At 33.7% G+C, this 24,095-nt stretch overlaps 4 protein-coding genes across 4 annotated transcripts; all 4 read left to right on the top strand.

The window, feature by feature from the left end:
* Positions 1-3,838: 3,838 nt before the first annotated feature.
* Positions 3,839-6,722, top strand: LOC118036540 (uncharacterized). Its single transcript, XM_035042258.2, has 3 exons — positions 3,839-4,408; positions 5,217-5,564; positions 5,659-6,722. The coding sequence occupies exons 1-3, from the start codon at positions 3,956-3,958 to the stop codon at positions 6,280-6,282; spliced, it is 1,425 nt and encodes a 474-aa protein (XP_034898149.1). The 5' UTR covers positions 3,839-3,955; the 3' UTR covers positions 6,283-6,722.
* A 3,902-nt stretch (positions 6,723-10,624) lies between these two features.
* On the top strand, positions 10,625-12,356 carry LOC118036557 ((S)-8-oxocitronellyl enol synthase CYC2). The gene is made up of 2 exons (XM_035042276.2): positions 10,625-10,892; positions 11,008-12,356. Exons 1-2 carry the CDS (start codon positions 10,854-10,856, stop codon positions 12,139-12,141), a joined length of 1,173 nt encoding a protein of 390 aa, XP_034898167.1. The 5' UTR covers positions 10,625-10,853; the 3' UTR covers positions 12,142-12,356.
* Positions 12,357-13,180: 824 nt separating this feature from the next.
* Positions 13,181-14,974, top strand: LOC118036549 (3-oxo-Delta(4,5)-steroid 5-beta-reductase). The gene is made up of 2 exons (XM_035042266.2): positions 13,181-13,340; positions 13,433-14,974. The coding sequence occupies exons 1-2, from the start codon at positions 13,302-13,304 to the stop codon at positions 14,564-14,566; spliced, it is 1,173 nt and encodes a 390-aa protein (XP_034898157.1). The 5' UTR covers positions 13,181-13,301; the 3' UTR covers positions 14,567-14,974.
* A 3,791-nt stretch (positions 14,975-18,765) lies between these two features.
* LOC118036575 (3-oxo-Delta(4,5)-steroid 5-beta-reductase) lies at positions 18,766-20,339 on the top strand. Its single transcript, XM_035042305.2, has 2 exons — positions 18,766-18,926; positions 19,018-20,339. Exons 1-2 carry the CDS (start codon positions 18,888-18,890, stop codon positions 20,152-20,154), a joined length of 1,176 nt encoding a protein of 391 aa, XP_034898196.1. The 5' UTR covers positions 18,766-18,887; the 3' UTR covers positions 20,155-20,339.
* The last annotated feature ends 3,756 nt before the right edge of the window (positions 20,340-24,095 follow it).

Here is a 24,095-nt window from a genome sequence, read left to right as displayed (position 1 = left end):
GATACCCTTTGAAGGTATCGCCGATTTTGTATTCTTTTTTACTTTTGCTTTGTCGTTAAATCCTAAGATTTGGTAGGAATTTGATTTGATGCCCACCTACCTAGCATCACTTGACGTGGCTAGGCAGCTACACATAGCTCTCAAATAAATTCAGCAAGATTATGTTATTATAAAACCATTGAAGATAGAGTGTGATTTCGGTCGTGTTTGATTTTATATTTAAAAAATATTTTTAAAAATGTTTTATTTTTTTTTTAATTTTTAAATTAATAATTTTTTTTATATTTTTAAATCATTTTGATATGTTGATTTTAAAACTAATTTTTAAAAAATAAAAAATATATATTATTTTAATATATTTTTTAAATAAAAATACTTTAAAAATCAATCATAACTACACTCCCAAACCACACTCTTTAATTTCTCCTTTCTTTGATATTTTGATGGTTTTCTTTGGTGGTGAGTACATTAAGATACACCGAATAGCATGCTAATTAAGAACACATCCAATTAGCATAAAATAAAATTACAAAAGCTAAACACTACACTAATCAGACAATATTAATGTTAAATTAAAGATTATGTTAGACTGAATGATTTTTTCTAGCTAAACATTTAACCAGCTCTTGATTCTTATTTTGTAGAGAGAATTTAAGTTTATTTTAGACAATGTAAAAGGGTGCAGTTGAAATCATGAAAGATTGGTTATATAAAAATTATTTATATCAAATAACAAGTAATTTTGCTTTAAAAGACAGATAACATGATATTTTATAACAACATCTATAACAAAAAATATGAACAAGAAAGTATTTTATTTATTCTATCTGAATTTTTTTATACTTGTTTTATTTATGCTTACTATATTCAGTTAGTTGTGAGTAGATGCTCATCTTCTCAGCAACTTTATTATCATGCTAAATTCATATATTTTATATATATCTTGATCAAATTAAATTAAATCAAACAATTGCGATATTTTCAATAAAGAAGCCGTTGGATTGACAAATCAATCATCGAAGAAAAAAGAAAAAGGAAAAAAACCCAATAGACATCATTGTGGTTGATTTCAGATCACACCATGTTCATTCAATAAGTGGAGCATTCTTTCAAGCAATCATGACAGGAAACATTTGATTTATTATAATTGTATTTAAAAACAAAAACAAAGAAAAAAAAAAAAAGAAAGGGAAGGGAAGAACATTTGACTAGAAGGCCATTGACTAAAAGTGAAGAAACAATGGCATAATGTTGAAAAATTCTGGGAGTCGCATGAGCTGTCCCCTTGTTGATAATGTCCATCGACTTTAGGTCAATTTAGAAGTGCAAATTTGAACCACTCCGTATCTATACCAGGCCTCGTCGTCCCGAGCAAAACATCAAGAAAAATAGAGGGAGAAGAAGCTCCTGTGGGCTGTGGCCGTGATTGGCGATGGTGATTGAGCTACAGTGCTCGCAAAGATTCAAAAGGTGGCTAACTTAGCAATTAATTAGAGACAGTAAAGTTGGGGGGGCTACCTATCTTTTTGCTCGAGACAGGGTCCATTCGATGGCTCCCTTGCCAAAAACTTCACAAGTTTTGGCTATGAAAAAACAAGGAAGTATGGCCATGTTTCACGAAGCCATCGAGTCACTTTTTGTGCCCGAAACGGAGAAGGAGAAAGGAAAAAAACGAGTATAATTTCTGTAAAGAAGTTTCACCAATGATGTTGTTTTTAAACAGCGTGTTCTCTTTGTGTATGTCCTAATTAGTCCAATCAAGATTTTTTGCCCATCGTTCCATACAATTTTCATTGAAAATTATGAGGTGTATATATATATATATATATATTTTATATATATATTTTTTTTTTTTTTTTAAAAATAAGAGTATCGTAAATTTTAAATGATTGATTTTCTTTAAAAGAAAGTAACTATTGTATGGAAATTTTATATGAATTCATATATATAATTCTTCATAAGGAAATGCTTTTATCATTTTTTTCTGAGAAGTTATTTATAATGGGGAAAGGCCATAAAAGCTCTAGCAGCAATAAAACCGTACGTCTTCATGATTTTCTATGTTCACATATGAAAATATGGAAATTTTATATGAATTCATTAACTTTTTTTTATCAATTAAAAAAATAAAATATTATACAATTAACATTTATTGATTCATATGTTTTCTTTTTAACAATTTTTTTTGAACAACAAACACCAAAAGTTTTTTTTTAAAATATACTTATTAAAAAAAAATTGAAAGGAGTAACGGAACCTATAACTTTGAAAATCTGAAAATACTGAAAAGTGAGTGTAAGAAACATTAGGATTAAAAAATAATCAAGAAAAAAAAACAAACTGCACCCTTGCTGGCGTGCTTAACATGCTGATTACTAATTAATGATCACTGGACTCTCTAATTATTAAAAATTAAGCTCTACACCCCATGCCCATTAGCATTTCTTTATCGATCCTTTGACCGTAACCTGACCCCATTTGACCGTTACTAACGGCGATGATACGATTTTCCATGGCAGTCAATATCTTTTAAATAATTTCTGTCACGAGAAAAAGATTATTGTGTGTCCTTGTCGTTTTGTTCGTAGCAATAATAATTCTGTATTAGGTAAGTCCGAATTTCGGATACTATTTCTCCTTTTAAAAGTCATTTTTTCAGGATAAAAGTTATTGCGAGTTTCAAATCAGAAATCAGCGGTGGGGGAGTTTTTTTTTTAAAATAAATACTTTTTTAGTTAATTTTATTTTTTATTTTTGTTATCCAGTGTTGTTAAGTTTTTTTTATTTAAATATAATTTTTTTTTCTATTCAATATTAATAAAATTTTTTATATAAAAAGAGTTATAATAAATTTTGGCAAGTAAAAACTTTAATGAATAAAAATTAAATATTTTAAAAATTTTATTATTGATTTTTTGAACTTTGATCAAATATCGTTTTTCTTCACTAATGCTATCAATAACTTTCGAAATACTATTTGAAGCTATTTTTAGTCAAAATTTAGGGATTTAAGTCAACATCATCATTTATATTATCTATAATAACATGTTATACTTCTAGTTTTCAAATCCCTCATCTAATAACTACGATGATATTGGTATTTTTCATCGACTAATATCTTATAAATTCTAGATATTATAATTTTTTTTACATGGGTTTTTTTAAGAAAAATTTACTAGATTTTTAAATTCAGCTCGATAGTTAATATAATTTAAAATTTAAAATTTTAATTATGAATTTTAATCAGTCATTATATTTCAAATAAACTTTTAATTTTTAATTTTTTATAAAAGAGAACCAAACTATTTTTGTTAAGAAATAAATAATTAATGGGTTCTAACCGATTTTTTAATAAGATCAAGCAAAGTCAACCTAAATTTTTACTTCCATTTATTTTTTTAAAATTTAACCTAATTTTGGCCCTGGTCAGCCAGATGAAAGAACATGAAATAATATCTTTTGAGGAGCAACATACTTAACGGAATTGATACAACGTCATCAACCCCTCCTTGTATAATGAAAAGCACAGTTAAGTTAGGATATAGTAAATGAGTTAGTGATAAGAATATAGGATTAAATTTTTTTTATGATTTTAAATTTAAGTTTTAAAATTATCAATATTAGTACCATTAAAATTTTATCTAATCATTAATTTTATAACTTATAAAAATTAATCAAACTACATTCAAATTGTTCCGGGCACCTCACCTTAATTAAAAAAAAAAACACAAGCACGGTAAAAACAAAATATATAGACACACACTGGCTTCCTTTTACAGTTTTCTTGTCTCGCGGCAAATGATTTAGTTCTATCAGTTTATCTTTACAGGTTTCTCTCTCTCACACACCACTCCCTCCCTCCCTCCCTCGCTCTCTCTCTCTCTCTCCCCACTCGCTTTGCTTCGGTTTTTTTTTTTGGCTAGCTTCGCTCTTGCAACAGTGAAAGACTGTAAAAATGGAGAGGAAGCAGGGGTTCTTTTCAGTTGTTAGAGGACTATCACCGGGGAGGTCACGAGCGAAGAGTCCGGCGAGGAGTGCATCACCGATGTCTAGTTTGCTAAGGAGGAGAAAAGGACATGGACAGCACGTGGCGAAGCCAGAGCCCTTGATCATTCCTAGATCAGGGAGCTTGAGGCCAGCGGAAGCTTTATCACCGTTGAAAGAGGGACCAGATCAAGATGATGGTGGAGATTCAAGGATGGAAGGTAAGTGGGGCCAGTGGATGAAAGGACAACTTTCAAGAGGAGGACCGTCTTCAGTTGTGTCTTCCTCATCAAATGCTTGTAATAACACTAGTAAACGGTCCGATCTGAGGTTATTGCTTGGTGTCTTGGGTGCCCCGCTTGCTCCGGTTCACGTTAGCACTGCTGAGCCTTTGCCTCACCTTAGTATAAAAGATACTCCCATTGTGAGCCCCTTCTCTCTCTCTTGCAATTTTTCTCTGCTTTAGTTTTTATACTGGATGATTGCTTAAAAATAACACAAAAATGAAGTTTTTTTTTTCTGGATTTCTGCTATTTTTTTGACGGTTTTCAGCATTAATTTACTTTACAGTAATGTCACTGCTTCAGTTGAGTAAAGTTACTGTGTTCTTATGCAAAAAGTTGATTCCTTTGATGAAATGTTGAAATCAAAGTGGGTTTCTTTGTTTTCATTTCATGCTTGTTTAGGAGCAACATTTTTTTAAGAAAAAAGGATGTTTGTTGATAGAATCACTCGGAAGATTTTGCGGTACTCGGAGCTGTAACTATCAATATTTACAGCATTGGAAAAAAGATAGAAACAAAAATAAGAGAGAAAATCATATTCTGACGCACTAAAAGTGAAAAGAATATCTCTCTAATTCTCAAAAATATTTTCTTGTATCAGTCTCCCTCCTATGCTATAAGTTTTAGTAGTTACAGCTTGAGCATTATAGAGTTTCTCGAGACAATCACTCATATTTTTTGTGATGTAAGATTCTATTCCTTGGGTTTGTGTATCTGGAAATATACGCAATATGATATGATTACTCTTTAATTCGTTGCTTGTGCTTGTAGTTAAAACAAAGGGGGAAATGTGTTTGGAATTATCATTTTCTTTTTTTACTTCAAAATAATAATTATAAAGATGGTGTTGATTAGTTGAATCTTTGCTATTGTTAGATTGATCGATGGGGTATGCTCTTTTATTTTAATAATATACATGCTAAGGTGGTTTTATGTTGGTGATTGCAGGAAACTTCATCTGCACAGTACATATTACAGCAGTATACAGCAGCATCAGGAGGGCAAAGGCTTCAGAATTCCATTCACAATGCGTATGCTATGGGGAAGGTGAGGATGATAGCTTCAGAATTTGAGACGGCTAACAAGGTCACTAGAAATAGGAACTCTTCCAAAGCTGCAGAGTCTGGTGGGTTTGTCTTGTGGCAAATGAATCCAGATATGTGGTATGTTGAGCTTGCGCTTGGTGGAAGCAAGGTTCATGCTGGCTGCAATGGGAAGCTTGTGTGGAGGCATACACCTTGGCTTGGTGCACATGCTGCTAAAGGTCCTGTTAGACCCTTGCGCCGTGCACTTCAGGTGAGATGCTTCTCATCTTTCACTCATTTTACTACCTAACAAACAGGCAGTTCTTTGATCTAATGATTGTTTAAATGCTCATGTTCATTCCCAGGGCCTTGATCCAAGAACAACTGCAAGCATGTTTACTAATGCAAGATGCATTGGGGAGAAGAAGATCAATGGAGATGATTGCTTTATCCTCAAGATATGTGCAGATCCTGCAACTCTCAAGGCCAGGAGTGAAGGGCCAGCAGAGATCATAAGGCATGTTTTGTTTGGCTACTTCAGCCAGAAAACAGGACTCCTTGTTCATTTAGAAGACTCTCATTTGACCCGCATCCAGAACAATGGAGGTGACGCCGTCTACTGGGAGACCACAATCAATTCTTTCCTTGATGATTACAGGCTAGTGGATGGTATCATGATTGCTCATTCCGGGCGTTCAGTAGTAACCCTTTTCCGGTTTGGAGATACGGCAATGAGCCACACTAGGACCCGAATGGAAGAAGCATGGGCAATTGAAGAAGTGGCATTCAATGTCCCTGGCCTGTCCATGGACTGTTTTATTCCTCCTGCTGAATTAAGGTTTGCTTCTATTAGTGAAACCTGCGAGCTTCCTCGCAGTCAGAGGGTAAAGCCTGCTGTGACTGCTTCAGCCCATCGTGCTAAAGTTGCTGCGCTAGAGAGATCTCATGAAAATGCTACTAACAATATGATGTGGAAAACAGATGTTTAGAAGGAAGGGGCTGGAAAGGGCTTGTGGTATCTTATCATCACACTGCTAGATTAGGCGTCTAGTTTTACTCTTACCAGCCAATTAGAAGGTGAATGGTAAAGGTAGGAACTTATTAGTGGTTTTGTGAAGTATTGGCATTGAATCAATGTCCCTTTGAATTTGTAAATAGAGCATAGCCATTTACATATTCTCTCAGGTTCTGGTTGAAAACTTATTCTCAAGGAAGAATTCCATCATGGAGCCAGAGCTTGTGTTTATGGTGGGTGACAGCTAACAAAGGTTGGTTTTCCGTTCACCCTCCTGGAATAGTGGATATCTGAGGTTCCATTTCCTTTGTTTGGCTTCTCAAAAAGATTTCATCTATGAAGCCATTCAATTGTGGTGTATCATTTACCTTTCGTAAGTGCACTTCCTCAATTTATGCTCGAGTTCTCTGTTGACTGACGCTGTTGCAGAAATTTAGGTAGATAATTTCTGTATGGACTCCCCAGCCTGGGCGATTACTTTACCGTGTTGTCGGGGCACAAGCCTCGATGGTCCATAGCCTTGATTTTGCTTCACGCCTCGTGGTATTGTTGTCATCAATTTGGTGAACAACCGCGCTAAACCTGGTTTTAAATAGGGTTTTATTTTGAATTTGTTTTCCCAAAACAATGTTGTTTTGGTTTTAAAAAATTAGGTTGACCCAATCAACTGCTGACCCAAGAATTGACCCAATCAGTTTGTGATCTGGATCTGAATCTTGTAACTATGATTTTAGGGTTCTCCAAAATATAAAACAAATTTCTTTTAAACCATCTGTTTGTGTTGCTCCAAACTGTTGATTAATGTGACATCGGAGAAGTACTTGGTCTTGAGCTTGAGATGAATAAAAAGAAGGATTAGGGATTTTTAAGCTCGAGGAAAATAAAGTTGAAAACTAATTAGTCTCTTTGAAGCTTTGAGTAATCAGTGTCGCCCTTGGTGCTTAAGCTAAGTAAAATCCCTGCAATGTGAAATTTAAAAGTTTACCTTGGAGGAAAAAGGGAGCTTTAATTATGCAAAATACAACCAAGCTACGCGTTATGGACCTGGACATCAGGACACGGTCACTGACTGCGAGAGGGAACCTTACTGTTTTGTTAGGGTTCTGAGATTGCCAGATAAAAGGCAAGATTTTTGAGTTTTTTTTTTTTCTATTTTTGTGGATTATTTGCCAATATGCATAGTTTATCAAGATTTCCCTTTTTTCCAAGAAAACATTTCAGCCTTGAACAGCCTGAAAAGTTCCAAGTAGGTGCCAAATTAGCAGGTTAGTAGTTCTCCACAACAGAAACGTATCTTAAAGGTGCCATAATCTGTTATGGAGAGCATTAATGCTTGGAGGAGGTTCTCTCCACCTTGTGCCATGCCCAGAATGCTACAAAATCTTTATTTGATATTGATATATGAAAAAACCAAATCTTTGTTTCTTTGGATACTTTCAACATTTGACTCAAGAAATTGGTAGAAAGAAACATTCAAACTTTTATTCAAAAAGTTACAGAAGCAAACCATGTCTACCATTGCTACAGAGTCTAATGTGGCTGCATTGCCTTTGCTTTAGATGGATTAAAATCCGTATGCCTGCTTTTTAGTCTCTCCAAGCTTCTGTTCTCAGATTTGTTAGTTATGGAGTTAGTATGTAATTGAAGCTATAAGTTGAAGAATGTGAAAGGGCCATGTTCCATGTTCACCCTGCGGTCCGTCACTTCCTTTTGCAGCCCACTTGAGATCATGTTACGGTAACCATTATCATAACTTGGAAGTGGAAGAAATCAGGGGAGAGTGCACGCTAAGGGTTAAGATTTTAACCCTGTACATATGGCATCCATCACTTCAGTCTTGCATAGTTTGTGCGATTGTGGTGAAAAGGGGAAAGTTTTCCTAATTAGAAGAAACTAAACCCTCACCAAAGTTGCAGTTGGTTAGACCATCAACATTTGGTGCTAAGCTTCTCAGTTCTCTCCTGTCAGTGTTTTATGTTTTGCACTTTTGCATGCAGTTATGGTTAAACTAGTTTTCTAACGAAAATGCGACCGTGAGAGTAGTAATGGAAAGGTTAATGAAGGAACTCAAACGAAAATGTAGATTCTGGACGGCATGGTGAAGAACCCGTATAGAAAATCAGGAAACTTTGTTGTAATTAATCTGAGTACTTTAACTGTTTTGTAACATCCAGGAATCTGCGAAAACTTATCTTGTTGCTTATGCGATCCCTTTAGAGGATCTAGAGAGTGAAAATAGTGAGATTCAAAAGCAAAGCAGAGCTGTTATGTGAGTTCAGGTCTAAAATGCCGAGTGATAGGACCACTTGCTTTATGAAGAGAAAATGATGTTCAATTTACGCGTTACTTGAGGTCCATGAACTGCTCGGGAAGATAAGGCAATTGAAATTTCTCAATTGTATGGGTTTTGTGAGGTGAAGAAGTGTAGAGAGCATGTATCGTCCTCTCCTTGAGGCTGGCGAGGACCACTCGGTTTATGATGTGGGAACCACTTGGAGAGCATAGAAGAGAAAACAAAGCAAAATCTATGGATTGTTTTATGCTCATTAACGGCTGAGAAAAGAGAATTCTTTTGCTATTTAATGGGTTAGATTGACGATTGCCATTATTTTGGGTTTTGAGGGGTGGAGAAATGTAGATGCTGCCTCCTCCACTGGGCTCCGAATAATAAAAAAATTTCTCTCATCCTGACATCTTACAGCATGGTGATCATAGGATCAGTTTCGTGCTTGTATAAGATATGTGGAATGCCTTTATACCCTTCAGAAGGATGAACACGAATAACATCTTGTAACCATTGGATCTTCCATTCTCAAGCTCAGAAACAGATGCAGCAAAGTACCATCTCTGTCAGAGCTGCTAGTGAAACAATGCAAGAATAATGTCCATTGAGGTTAAGAAAAAGAGAGGGCGGTCCTTCACAGTGACCGAGCTCAGAGCCACTGCTTGGAGACCTAGATGCTGCCATTAGCGACTTAACTAGAGCTCCCTGCCTGTCCTCTCCTGCAAATTCTCACAGAAAGAGCCCGTGGAGAAGATCGCAGGCCTTTGACATAAAAGGTTTGGCCCAAGTCAGCTTGATGGGCTGTGTAATATTCCTGAATGGCTGCATCAAGACTGATACTGCCGAAGGTGTGAAAATTCAATACCATGCACAGTTTGATCAATTCCTGAAATATTTTCAGTTATTTTTTCTTATACTATTCAAGTGGGTGAACATATGTGGTTAACACTAGTAGTCATTGTACTAGTCATCTCAATTGATTAAATCTTAGATTAACTTTATAATAATCACGAATTCGAGTTATTTTAGAGTCATTAAAGATTTACATAGTTGTTCTCGTGAGATTAGTTGAGATGCATGTAAACTGGCTCAAAGATCTACGTTAATAAAAAAAATTACAAGAAAATATATATAAAAAGTAATCATGAATTACAATTCCATTATAAATTTTTTAAAAAAACTATTATGGATAATATTTTTACTACCGTTAATTTGTAGATTTATTGCTAGTTTTTTTATGATTCACTGAATTGTTTTTTTTTAAAATTTTCATCATTGATTTTTTTTTGTAGAAAAATTAGAATGTATCTAATTTAGATCCATAGACAACAATCCATTGGTTTTTATATTGTGGGTTTAGTATTATGATGTATGATAATTTTTAAAAGTATTTTTTATTTTAAAAATAAAGTAAAATAATTTTTATTTTTTTATTTAAAAGATTAACATATTAAAATTATTTAAAAAAAAAATATTAATGAGATATTTTATTGCACTCTCAACTAGGCAGCGAGGGTAAGCACCCTATAGTTACACCCATCAAACTTGCAAGTGCCAGATGAAGCCAGATTCGAGTTAGGTAGGCTAGCCCCTGCGTCATCGCTTCATGGCCCAAGCTAGACTTGGAACAAATCTGCTATGATGCTAAACCAGGTGGCGTTGGATTAACTTGTCTGTTGCCCATAAAAGACAAATAAATGTTTGTTGTGAATCTTGAACAGCGGTTCACCGATTCCCTCCCTCTCTTGCAGAGGCCCATGTCCCCATATTTGTATCGTGTGATTGTAAGAAAAAAAGCAATAATACCATTCAACTAACTTTCTCGACTTGTCGTTTTGTTATTACAGATAGAATGAATATGTGTTTACTGAGGAGGTATAACTTCTTCTTTTTTTAATAATATCAGAAACAAAAATTTATAGAAAAAATATTCTTTTAAGCAAAAATTAAAAATTGAATTAAGAGACTGGCAATTGAAACGTTGGTGGGCAGTGGGCACTAGCACTTCGTTATATATACATGGATAGATAGATAATAAATATCACCAGAGTTTGCCAAGAAAAGATTGCTAGAATCGCTGCATGTGTGACCACAGACAGTGAGCCAGGCCTGAAAAAATCATTAAACCATCCCAGACCGTCGTCCACGCCACCTATATAACAATCTTCAAGAATTGGCACCATAGAAACCTAACACGGCAAACAAGTTTGCGAGACAGTGAAGATTGACTCTTGGTTAGAACTTAGAATCTTGTCTAGAAAATGAGCTGGTGGTGGGCAGGAGCTATTGGAGCTGCCAAGGTAATTAAGATTAAACCAATTACCCCATTTACTAATCTTCATCACTTTAATATTTGAACTTGATATTTATGTTTTAACTTAACATTAATTTCATCTGTTGGCAAATGTTTTGCAGAAGCAATCTGAAAATGGAGATGCATCACGAGGACACCAGAGCGTGGCTTTAGTGGTAGGAGTAACTGGCATTGTTGGCAACAGCTTGGCTGAAATCCTACCACTCTCCGACACGCCTGGCGGTCCGTGGAAAGTCTACGGAGTGGCCCGTCGTCCACGGCCAAACTGGAACCTAGACCACCCAGTTGAATACATTCAATGTGACATCTCTGACACGGCCGAAACTCAAGCAAAACTCTCCCAGCTAACTGATGTTACTCACATCTTTTATGTCACATGGGCCCTCCGATTCACGGAGGCCGAGAACATCGAAGCTAATAACCTCATGTTCCGCAATGTCCTTCAGGCCGTTATCCCCAACGCCCCCAATCTCAAACATGTTTGCCTCCAAACTGGTCTTAAACACTATGTTGGTCCATTCGAGTTGGTAGGTAAGATCGAACCACATGACACTCCTTACACAGAAGATCTGCCCAGATTAAACGCCCCCAACTTTTACTACGATTTAGAAGATATTTTAGCTGAGGAAGTGGCAACGAAAAAGGGAGTGACTTGGTCTGTGCACAGGCCGCATACGATTTTCGGGTTTTCTCCATATAGTTTGATGAACATGATGGGCACTCTCTCTGTTTACGCGGCTATATGTAAACATGAAGGGATGCCTTTACTATTCCCCGGGACTGAATCTGTTTGGAATGCTTATTCCATCGCCTCTGATGCAGATCTGATTGCTGAGCAGGAAATTTGGGCAGCTGTGGATCCTAATGCACAAAATGAAGCGTTTAACATCCACAATGGAGATGTTTTCAAGTGGAAGCATTTGTGGAAGGTTTTGGCTGAACAGTTTGGGATAGAAAAATATGGGTTACCTGAGAGTGGGAAGACAGTGAGCTTGACGGAGTTGATGAAGGATAAAGGAGCAGTGTGGGACAAAATTGTGAAGGACAATCAGCTGTTGCCTAACAAGTTGGAGGAGGTCGGGGTGTGGTGGTTTGCCGATTTTGTGTTGGGTGCAGAGTCCATTATTTCGTGTATGAACAAGAGCAAGGAGCATGGGTTTCTAGGGTTCAGAAATTCCAAGAATGCCTTGATTTCGTGGGTGGATAAGTTGAAGGCTCACAAGATCGTGCCGTGAGTTTGGTGGATTTAGGTTTGCTGGTCTTTTTGCTTCTGTCATGTTGTTTTAAAAAATAATTTGGAAGATTGGTGGATTTTCTTATTGTTGATGATTTCTATTAAAGCATATCTGAATTCTGAAGAAAAAATGTATTTGCTGGAGGTCTATTTCTCTTTGTTCTTAATTTTATAAGAAAAAACTCCGACTGGGCTGGAATTAATATTAGTTAACAACTTGTCTTGGCTGCCTCCCTTCGAGGTCAGAGTCCAGAGCCCACAAGACAGGCAACTTAAAGTTACAACTCTGCCTACAATACAAAAAAGCATGTATCATGAAATATAATTATTTGATATTTTTATTAAATTTAATCTTTTGATTTGATTTTTTTTTCATTTTAAATTTTCAATTAAATTTTGTAAAAATTATTTTAATATGATTTAATCAACCTTAGCTAAACTGTTCCACCTAGATAACCAAAAAAGTATAAAAATATGTTAAATCAAATAAAAATTTGAGACAATCAAAACCCGCTCAAACTCGATTAATTATACCAATTTGTATGTCATGGGTTGCTAAGTGCTTGCAACAAAACCAACTGAGTCATAAAATGCACAAATTGATGGTGTTGTTGGTGCAGTCAACAGGGACCAACTTGATACCAATTCGATAGATGGAGGGTGTATTTGTAGATTACAATTTTTTGTTTGCCTGATTTTGTATTATGGAAAGGTAGAAAATTGGTATTTTTGTTGTGTTTACTTGCTTCTAATCATCCGAGTCAGCAGAGTGTCCTGCACAAGCTGTTGAAAAATGAAAGTTTGGTTGATATGATATAGAAAACAAAAGGAAAAAAAATTACAATCAAAGGGGATTTTTTTAACAGTAAAAACTCATTTCCTTTAGTTTTTTTTTTTTTTTTTTTTTAATTTAACAAGCTCAATCAAATTACATACTAATCCTCTAAATTAATGTTAAATTTAACTAAAAGTAAAAATCGAATCACGTTTCTTATCATGACTTTTGTCGGATAATCCCGACAGGCAGGCTTTACTAGAAAACTCTATCTAGGTGTCACGTATGTCATGGCTCGCGTCACATAGCTCTTGTTTTCACGCGAGAACCAATTTTAATAGGGCGATTCCGAATCAAAACATAACCAGAAGCAGCAACAAGTTAACATGAGCTGGTGGTGGTCTGGTGCTATTGGCGCTGCCAAGGTAAGAATGGAACAATCCTCTCCCTAGCTATGATACATCCACGCCCATGTTAATAAATAAAACTCATCTGTTGTATTTGATTCAATCCGCAGAAAAGATCCGAAGAAGATGAAGCACCACGAGGTTACCAAAGCGTGGCCCTGATTTTAGGAGTTACGGGGATTGTCGGCAACAGTTTGGCGGAGATTCTCCCACTCGCCGACACACCTGGTGGCCCATGGAAAGTTTACGGCGTGGCCCGACGTTCACGCCCCGACTGGAACGAGGATCATCCGGTGGAGTACATCCAGTGCGACATCTCCGATACCGCCGAAACCCAATCGAAGCTTTCTAAGCTGGCTGATGTGACCCACATCTTCTATGTCACCTGGGCCAGTAAACCCACGGAGGAGGAGAACTGCGAGATTAATGGTCTCATGTTCCGTAACGTCCTCCAGGCCGTTATACCAAACGCTCCCAATCTCCGCCATGTATGCCTCCAAACAGGAGGGAAACAATATGTAGGTCCTTTTGAGCTGTATGGCAAGATTGAAGCTCATGATCCACCTTTCACGGAAGATCTGCCCAGATTAAATGCTCCCAACTTTTATTACACTTTAGAAGATGTCATGTTCGAGGAAGTGGCAAAGAAAGAAGGAGTGACTTGGTCCGTTCACCGGCCTGATGTTATCTTTGGGTTTTCGCCTTATAGCTTGATGAATTTGATTGTCACCATTTCTGTTTACGCTGCAATATGCAAGCACGAGGGAGCTCCTTTAATCTTTCGTGGATCAAAAGAGGCATGGAATGGTTACGCAATTGCTTCTGATGCAGATCTGATTGCAGAGCATGAAATTTGGGCGTGTGTGGATCCTAATGCACAAAATGAAGCTTTTAATATCCACAACGGAGATCTGTTCAAATGGAAGCATTTGTGGAGGATTTTAGCAGAAGAATTTGGGATCGAAGAATATGGATTTGAAGAGGGCGAGAGTTGTATAACATTCGCCGAGGCGATGAAAGATAAGGAACAAGTGTGGGAGGAAATTGTGAAGAAGAATCAGCTACTGCCAAACAAGCTGGAGCAAGTTGGGGGGTGGTGGTTTGCAGATTTGATGTTCGGTGGTCCGGGTATCGTCACGAATTTGAACAAGACCAAGGAACATGGATTTTTGGGATTTCGAAATTCCAAGAAATCTTTTGTTTCGTGGTTTGACAAGATGAAAGATTACAAGGTTGTGCCTTGATACGGGTGGTGTTATGTCTGTTTTTGAGAATAAACTTGGAGATTGGAGGCATTTTGTTCTGTATCAAGGTTTGTAATCACATTGTCGTCCTGATTCCGAATTGATAAAAAAAAAAAAAAAAAAAAAAAACCCTGCTGTATTAGGTTGTCGAATCAACTCGCCGGCATTGAATAAACATGTGTCAATTATTTCATTTTATTTTTTTCTGTGTTGTAAATGATCCTATCGGGTTTATTCGATATGATTGGATTATTAAAATTCAACCCGGGATCAAGTTTTGAGTCATGGTTAAATTGCCAGACCGGATTGGCAGCTATGTTTGTAATCGAGTCAAATTGCATTTGGAGCTGGTCTAATTATATCTCCCTGTAAAACCCTAGTAATTTAGTTGATTTTATCTTGCGTACTGCCAAGGGCTTGGATTTTTCGTTGTAGTGCTAGAAAAGATTTACTGTGGAGTGAAATTATCATTTTATCTTTGGGTGGAAAGAAATAAAAGCCTTTGTTGCAAGGAACAAAGGGTAATTTTGATTTTTTTTCAGATTCTATTAATCATTAAAAAATTATCCCAAGATATTTTAGTATTTTTCAACCTGTTCCGAGTCATTCATTTCACTTGGATCCATCTCTTATCAAAATATGATTTTTATTGATATTGTGATGTAAACAAATTAAAATAATAATAATAATAAATACTAAAGCAGATATTAATTTTATATCTTTTAAAAATAAATATAATTTTTAGAATTATGTAAAAACAGAAGTGATAATGGATAAGCAAAAAAACAAAAGAAGAAGTGTGCAAGCTGATCCGAACAACCACGTTGATAAAAAAAAAAAAAAAAAAGAATTTAAGTAGCTTAACAATGAAAGGTATAGTTTAACTGGTTAGGCTCTAAATTTGCTCTTCAGAAGTCATCAATTCAAGTGTCACAAACCTCAGGACCACTTAAAGTTTATATGATCGTTAACTTCAAGATATCAGGAAATTAATTAAGATACGCGTAAACTAACACAATACTCACATGTATGAAAAAGAAAAAGAAGAACTCTCACAGGTATAAAAAAGAAAAAGAAGAACTCGAGCAGCTTAATTCATGATTTGTATAAAATTAGTCTAGTTTAATTCTAGATGCATGTTAAATTACTTTACGCCATCAACTTAAAAATTTAGCTTGTGATTTGAATGTATTTTGTCACGAATTAAGTCAATATACCATATAGTGATAGAAAATTCAAGGGGAAAGAGGAGTTTGTAATGACTTAATCTTTATAACTTATCATAAATAATTAATTGATCCATGTAATATAAAGTTTAACAACTCAGTTTTTTTATCAACATTAATCATGGGTTGATTAAATATTTTTTATTAAAAAAATACCTCCTTTCCTTGCCAATATTTTTCCTTTTTATCTACTTCCCGTTTCCTCTTTTATATTTCTTCAAAAAGAAAAGAAATTGAAAAAAAAAAACGTTAAATTAAAGAAAATAAATAAACTAATGATCAATTAATAAGTTTTATTAAATTACATAAATTAAATTATAGTTAACACGCATAAAATGATCAAATTTAAGAGAATTAAGATAACGTGAACATAAAGTGTTTGCGTGGCGAAACGATTGATTTTAAGGATTACATAATTAAATTTGATCCAGGAGATAAAAGCATGTGTTTGTGTTTTTTTAAAAAATTCTTTTTCTCAAAACTCTTTTCTCGAATTCACTTTTATTATTAGTATTAGTAGGGGTATTTATTTTATTTTTTAAGGTTAAAAAGTATCTATTAAATTATAATTATGACATATGATTAATATTTAACACAATTATGGTGTAATTAATTAAATTATTGACTGATAAAACAAATTATTAAAGTACACTGAATCAATAAATTAATAACTCAAACTTGAAAATACTATAATTATCAGAGGAATTTTTAAATATATATTTATATTATTGATTAGTTTTAGTTATATATTTAAAATATTTTTTATATCAGTTTTAATTTTATATTATTTTGATTTTTTAACTAATAATTTATATTAAAAATTACTTGACATAAAATATTAAATACCTTCCAAACAATGTTGTTTTTTTATAAGAAAAATAAATTTTTTAAAAAAATACAAATAAAAATACGTAGTTGAAAATTTTAAAAATAAAATTAATATAAAAAGTGTTTTATATAAAAAAAATCGAGCTATATTGTATCAATGACGTGGCTTAAAATGATGTTGTCGGGATGATAGATACCGTATTGTTCCATCATGGACGGTACATGATGACAGATACCGTATTCATCTTCTTGTAATTAACACGCAAAGAGTGATCAAATTTGAGAGAATTAAGATAAGGCGCTGACGTGGCGAAACGATTGGTTTACAGGATTGCATGGATTAAATGCGGTCAAGCGGACAAAAGCATGTTTGTGTGCACTTTTCAAAATTCTTTTTTTTAGAAACTCTTTTTTCGAGCTCACTTTTGTTATTAGTATTAGCAGTGGAATTTATTTGTTTTTTAAGGTAACAAAGTATTTATTAAATTAAAATTATGACATCCGATTAATATCTAGCACAATTATGATGTAATTAATTAAATTACTGACTGCTAAAACATATTATTAAAGTACACCAAATCAATAAATTAATAACTCAAACTTGAATTTACTATAATCATAAGAAAAATTTTTAAAATTTATATGTTTAAGTTTTTGAGGTAGTTTTAACTATATATTTAAAATATTTTTATTATTAATTTTACTCTCATACTATTTTGATCTTTTAATTAAGAATTTATATTAAAATTACTTGCTTGAAACATTAAATACCTTACAAAACGTTATTTTTACAAGTGAAACAAAATTTAAACAAGATTGCGAATAAAAATACCTAGTTGAAATTTTAAAAAATAAAATTAATAAAAAAAATATTTTATGAAAAAAATCAAGTTATATTGTAGCACGGCATTTCTCAAGGTTAGTGGAAATGGAAATGGTGGGGAAGGGTACCATCATTTTCCAGGACGACTGCACAAAGACGTGACAAAAAGTTTGGAATCAGTTTTCCTTTTCTTTTATTTAAATCATTTTATTCTATCAATAATAGATATTATATAAATATTGTCAATCTAATAAACTCGTACAGAAAATTTTATAGTGATTGTGAATTATTTCGCAACATTTTAGTAGTTATTTATTGAAATAAAATTTAAAGAAACAGAGATACAATTAAAAGAAAAATATTGAATAGAAATATTTTTATTAATTTTTATGAGTTATGAATTTTATATTTTAAATTCCAAAAAAATAACTATTTGTACGGTGCTTCCCTAACAGCATAAAAATTTCCCTAGTTGTCCTTTAAAATAACTCAAATTTAATTTTTTTTTCCCCTGAAAATTATCGTCTGCAATACCACATGTGATAAGTAAAAGAAAATAATGGTTATGGTGCGTGAGTACTGTTATAAACAACGACAAAACGCAAGATGAAACCGATAAAAATATGTTATTAAGAATTTATGTAATAAAAAAATATAAAAAAAGATAAGTATTACATAACTTGTCTCCATAAAGAAATTAACTATTTGTGCAGGAAATAACAATAAAAAAATTGCTATTCTTTAGGAAAAAACGTATCATAAAGAAGATTCAGGTAAGCTATGTCGTTGATGATGTGTTTAGTATTGAGTTTTAAAAATATTTTAAAAAAAATTAAAATGTTTTTATTTTAAATTAAAATATTTTTTATATTTTTAAATTATTTTGATGTGCTAATTTTAAAAATAATTTTTTAAAAAATAAAAAAATATTATTAATATATTTTTCTGAATAAAAAATATTTTAAAAAGCAATCCTAAACCTATTTCCAAACATACTATCTTCAACGGTTCTGATTCAATTATACAATAAAACTTTAGATTTCATGCCACGTAGGCATTTCAGCACAACGACTTTAGAAGAGCCATATTCGTATTAGGATGTTTGAAAATTATAATTTTTTATTGTGATTTTTATTTAGAAATATATTAAAATAATATTATTTTATATTTTAAAAATTAATTTTAGTATATTAAAATAATTTAAAAATATATATAAAAAATTAATTTAAAAAAAATCACTTTTTGTTTTAAAAAAAAACTTTAGAAAGAAACACGACACGTCGACACCACCAAAAGCAAAGCAGCTCTTATTAATGCGAGAACTTGGAAGCTCCAAACCACAGGTTGTTGGCTTCCTACTTTCGCTTGCTCTTACACTCCCAGTAGCTGTCTTTACTGTCTACTCCATTTCCTATCTTCCTCTGCTGCAATCTTCCAAAACAAAATGAGCTGGTGGTGGGCTGGTGATCTTAGCGCTGCCTGGGTAAAAAAGATCGTATTTAATTAGATATACCTGGTTAATTATTATGATTTTGTGACCTCATTTGTTTCTCCTGTCATGGTTCATTTTGCAGAAGAAACCGGCAGTTCAAGGGGGCGAAGGAAGCTACCAGAGCGTGGCCTTGATAGTAGGAGTAACGGGAATTGTCGGCAACAGCTTGGCAGAAATCCTCCCACGCTCCGACACACCAGGCGGTCCATGGAAAGTATATGGATTGGCCCGTCGTCCTCGTCCAAACTGGCATGAGAACTGCCCAGTTGAGTACATCCAGTGTGACATCTCCGACTCGGCGCAAGCAAAATCAAAGCTTTCTCATCTCACTGATGTTACTCACATTTTTTATGTCACCTGGGCCAGCCGATCCAACGAAGCAGAGAACTGCAAGATCAACGGCCTCATGTTCCGAAACCTTCTTCAGGCTGTTGTCCCCGTCGCCACTAATCTCCGCCACGTGAGTCTCCAAACCGGAACCAAGCATTACATTGGCCCTTTCGAGTCATTTTACAATTTCGAATCCCATGATCCTCCTTACTCGGAGGATCTGCCGAGATTAAAGGTAGACAATTTTTACTACACTTTGGAAGATGTTATGTTCGAGGAAGTGGCAAAGAAAGAGGGAGTGACTTGGTCTGTTCACCGTCCTGATATCATATTTGGCTTCTCGCCCTATAGCTTGATGAATATAATTGTAACCCTTTCTGTTTATGCTGCTATATGCAAGCACGAGGGAGCTCCGTTGATGTTTCCAGGTACTAAAGAGGCGTGGAACTGTTACGCGATCGCATCAGATGCCGATCTGGTGGCAGAGCAGGAAATCTGGGCATGTGTGGAGCCTAATGCTCAAAACCAAGCGTTCAATATCCACAACGCAGATTACTTCAAGTGGAAGCATTTATGGAAAGTCCTGGCCGAGCAGTTCGGGATAGAAAAGTACGGGTTCGAAGAGGGGGGGGAAAGAGCGACCTTGGCTGAGAGGATGAAAGATAAAGGGCCAGTGTGGGAGGAGATCGTGAAGAAGAACCAGTTGTTTCCTACGAAGTTAGAGGAGGTTGGGGGCTGGTGGTATGTGGACACCATGCTTAGTGGTGATGCCTTTATATCGTGCATGAATAAGAGCAAGGAACATGGATTCTTGGGGTTTAGGAATTCCACCAAATCATTTGTGCACTGGATTGGTAAGATGAGAGCCCAGAAGGTCATCCCTAATTGAAGAAGTTTGTTTTCCATTTTGCTTGTATTAGCCGCTGCATGTCGATAACTTGCTGCCCGGTAGTGTTGAAAAATAAGAGCTACGAGGGAGAGGTGGATTGTTCGCATCAAAATTCACCCAATTTTAATGGTTGGCAATATTAATAATATGTATTTTGGCAAGATTAATAAATGTGTTTTTTGTTACTCATGATTCTGATTAATGGTTTAGATATAGTGGTAAAAAAGGATTGCTCCTCGATTTGGTCCCGTCTTAAGATTTTTTTTTTTATTCACATTAATGTATAAAAATAAAAAAGACGATCCCAAAAAAAGCAGAGCCTCTTCTTATGATTCCTCAATAGTTTTGATCTCTAATCGGCAAAATAAAAAGATGATCCCAAACCGCAAGCTCTTATAGGTCCCTTCACAATCGAGTAAACACTTCTGCAGTTCTGCTAGCTACTTTATCGTAGTCTCCGACCATCGGTTTTGATAGTTCCTTGATCGATAAGCCCTGGTATTAATTATTGGGCATGAATTATAGGCAATAACTCTGATAATACTTGTTGAATTTTTAGGACAATGATGATGGGTAAAAAACCACACTAGACTTTTATTAAGTGGTGATACATACACATCACATCATGATCATGATCATGATTAATGATGTTTCGCACACTGATTCACGATTCACTGTTCTTACACCTGCACTTCTTGCACCTGGACACTTCTCCCCTGCACACCCCTATAAGCTAAGACAATTCCAGAGTTTTGTAGTTTTATTTTTATTTTGCTAGCCTACTAGTAATTCTGGAGATGAGATATTTCCTACCTTGAGTTGATAAGAATGACTAGATATTTAATGGGAGTCGTCTATATAATTCAAGAATAGTAGGTGGTGAGAAGTTTTTGGATTGATATTTAATATAATATATGTTTTCAACGGTTCATGTATAGTGGTAAAAAAGGATGGCTCCTCTGTTTTATTTCCAGAGTTGTACGTTCTTAAAATTATTTCTTTTCTTTTCATTCTTATTAATGTACAAAGTGATTTTGAAATGTTTCTAATTATTAAAAAAAATGATTTCAAGTCATGAGGTTGTTTTTTATATTCAAATTGATAAACAAAATGCATGATTTGTCAAATAATCATCTTAATCCAAAAGTTTAAACTTTTTTAATATATTTTTTAAACTTGAAACTTATATGTTTATATTATCTTGTGTTTAATTTTTATTAAATAAATAGAAATAGTGAGATTTGAACTCATAACCACTTGATTATTAAGGTTTTGATTCCATATCAATAAACAATCTCAACCAAAAAAACTTAAACTATTAGGTAAAGTTATAAAATATAATTCATATTATTTTAAACATATTTTCATTCTTTGTTTGTCACCAAATCTGAAAAGGATTGTGCAAAGTTGTGGAGATTTATTTTTTTTTGCCAAAAATAAATCATACCACCTTTAAAAAGAAATTATTTTTCATATTCAATGTTTGGTCAGGAATAACTAGTTGTTACTATGATGCAGGTACTTTATATTAAAAAAAATATCAAACATCAATTGGATGTTTTGTTTATGTGAAATGTATTTTTAAAATATAATAATAAAAATTTAAAGTACTTTTAAACACAACTTTTATAAGTGTGGTAAAATAAACCAAAACACACAACCAAGAACTAATTTTATCCATTAATCTCTTTCATTAAAATAAGAATTACTATTAATATCTTTTACACGTGTCTTTCTAGAAAAAATGTTTTTTTTAATAATTATATAATTTTTCCAAAACCATCAAACAAAGCTTTCTTTGCAATTATAAAACCTCATGAAATCCCTTAATGCAAGTATAACATTTGGTTACTACCTTAGCACTTAAAAAAAAACTGGATCAAAGCAAACCAAACATGTATTTGTGTTTTCTATTTTTGTCTATTTTCTCAAAGAACACTAAAAAATCACTTTGAAATTGTGTTCAAGTAGTATCCAAGACGTAAGCGACTTTTCATAGAAAAAGGATAATGAAAGTAAAAAGGCAGAAATCTAAAATAAATTTGTATATGAAAAAGATTTATAGTGATTTTTTATTTAAAAAAAATAGAAAAAAAAATATTGCCTCGATCTTGACTTTTTGTTTTTATCTCGAGATGACAATTACACACTAGATGTATCATCTGGTTAAGTCACGATGAGTCCGACATCACACCAAACATCTCCAGTGTCTGGAAGTGGTGTCGTTGGATGTTCCAAGTATATCCAAGGAGTCATGTAATTCCAAGGGGAGCTGCTTTTCTTTTTCCCTTGGTGGATTCTTTTGTTTGCTTTTGAATCACAAGATTGGGTCTCTTTTAAAACACTCGAGCAGGGAGCTTTTCGTGTTTGAAAATGAAAATTACCTAATAACTCCAAGTTACATGTCTACTCTTGCGTTTGCGTTGGGCTACATAGTATAAAATCCTTCTCGATTATTAGTCACAATATCACTTATCTTTAAATTAAAAATTTAATACTAGTACTTTTTGAATAAATTATTTGATTTAACTTAATTCGCATACATTTTCAACGTATTATAGCTTGCTCGGAAGAAAAACTAACATTTATTCGAGCAGCATACATTAAAAAAAGAGGAGGTTGAGACTTAACATGCTTTATTTTCAAGGTATTCTGAGATAATTCGAAATATATTTCTAAAATTGTACCTAAATGTTTGACTATTCGATGAAGGACGCAACTTGAATATTCCCTCGTCAGGTTGGTTTAAATGGGAGAAAATTTGAAAACAGCAAAAGGAATGCTTTCAAGTTGTTCTTTTGGCAAAGCTCTCCACCTTATATAACATGTTTGTATTTATATTTTAAAAATGTTTTTAAAAAAGTTTAATTTTTTTTATTTTTTTATTTACTTTAAATAAATATATTTTTAGTATTTTCAAATTATTTTAATATGTTGAAGTAAAAAATAATTAAAAAAAAATAAAAAAAAATATTATTGACATGTATTTAAATATAAAAAGTTATTTTAAAAGTAATTAGAATTACATTTTACTGGGTCATGCTCTCGTGTATAGGAAAGCATCCCTCGCATTTCTCTTCCAACGCTTGCAGCTAGCACCTGGTTACCAGTTAATAGATTCATCTTGTGTTGTTGTACGAATTTTTCAATCAGTTGAAGAGACTTATATATTTTTAATTTTTATCAACTCGTCTGGTGGTTTCTCCTCTGACTTCCTTGTCTCACTTTGCTTCGACGTGAGAATTCTTCTCTTGTTCTTGTCACTGGACATTTCTTGATGCCTCTTCACATAACATTGGCTCCACTGTCTCCTTTTCTTTGACAAAGGCCTGTGAATTCAATGAATCTTCCACACTATGTATCAATTATTTCTTGTTGGGCTTCATTTTTCTTACCAGTTTGCAAATGACTCTTTTCCTCCAACTACTCGCTACTTGGGCATGTATAACCCTTAATTATCTTCAAATAAGATGGATTATTTTTTACCAAATCATTGAATCCTAATAGCTCATCTTCTTTGATTACCTCTACATTCAACCATCTAAATAATCTAATGCTTTCTTGCGACATTGCAGTGGTGAAATCACAAAACTCAAGTCAATTTGGATGGAAATATTTTTATTTAGAATAAAAAAATACAAATTTGAAGGGTTAAGGACTTAATAAGAAATTTGGAAGGCTTAGTTAATTTTATTGAAGACTTAATTACAAGGAAAAATAGTTTTTGAAGTCAATTTGGATGTTAACTAGAAGAAATTAAAGTTTATGGACTGAAATTGAACTTTTCCTCCAACTATTTGAATTTAGTAGGGGTATAATTATATGCAATTAAAATTTAGAAGATAATTCTAGGTGTAATTAAAAGGAATTAAAAGAGCATGGACTAAATTAAACTTTGCCAAAATCCAAATAAAAAACCTTAATTTCTAAAGTTTAACCTA

Source organism: Populus alba, chromosome 14 (assembly GCF_005239225.2).
Source record: "Populus alba chromosome 14, ASM523922v2, whole genome shotgun sequence".
Taxonomy (NCBI): Eukaryota; Viridiplantae; Streptophyta; class Magnoliopsida; order Malpighiales; family Salicaceae; genus Populus; species Populus alba.
This window is presented reverse-complemented; position numbering and strand designations above follow the sequence as displayed.

Bases quoted from the DNA above. Each gene is read 5' to 3' on its own strand.
- LOC118036540 (XM_035042258.2), top strand. From the start codon at position 3,956: ATGGAGAGGAAGCAGGGGTTCTTTTCAGTTGTTAGAGGACTATCACCG. The intron at 4,409-5,216 runs GTGAGCCCCTTC...TGGTGATTGCAG, and splicing joins GTATAAAAGATACTCCCATT to GAAACTTCATCTGCACAGTA. The intron at 5,565-5,658 runs GTGAGATGCTTC...GTTCATTCCCAG, and splicing joins CCTTGCGCCGTGCACTTCAG to GGCCTTGATCCAAGAACAAC.
- LOC118036557 (XM_035042276.2), top strand. From the start codon at position 10,854: ATGAGCTGGTGGTGGGCAGGAGCTATTGGAGCTGCCAAG. The intron at 10,893-11,007 runs GTAATTAAGATT...AATGTTTTGCAG, and splicing joins GAGCTATTGGAGCTGCCAAG to AAGCAATCTGAAAATGGAGA.
- LOC118036549 (XM_035042266.2), top strand. From the start codon at position 13,302: ATGAGCTGGTGGTGGTCTGGTGCTATTGGCGCTGCCAAG. The intron at 13,341-13,432 runs GTAAGAATGGAA...TTCAATCCGCAG, and splicing joins GTGCTATTGGCGCTGCCAAG to AAAAGATCCGAAGAAGATGA.
- LOC118036575 (XM_035042305.2), top strand. From the start codon at position 18,888: ATGAGCTGGTGGTGGGCTGGTGATCTTAGCGCTGCCTGG. The intron at 18,927-19,017 runs GTAAAAAAGATC...TTCATTTTGCAG, and splicing joins GTGATCTTAGCGCTGCCTGG to AAGAAACCGGCAGTTCAAGG.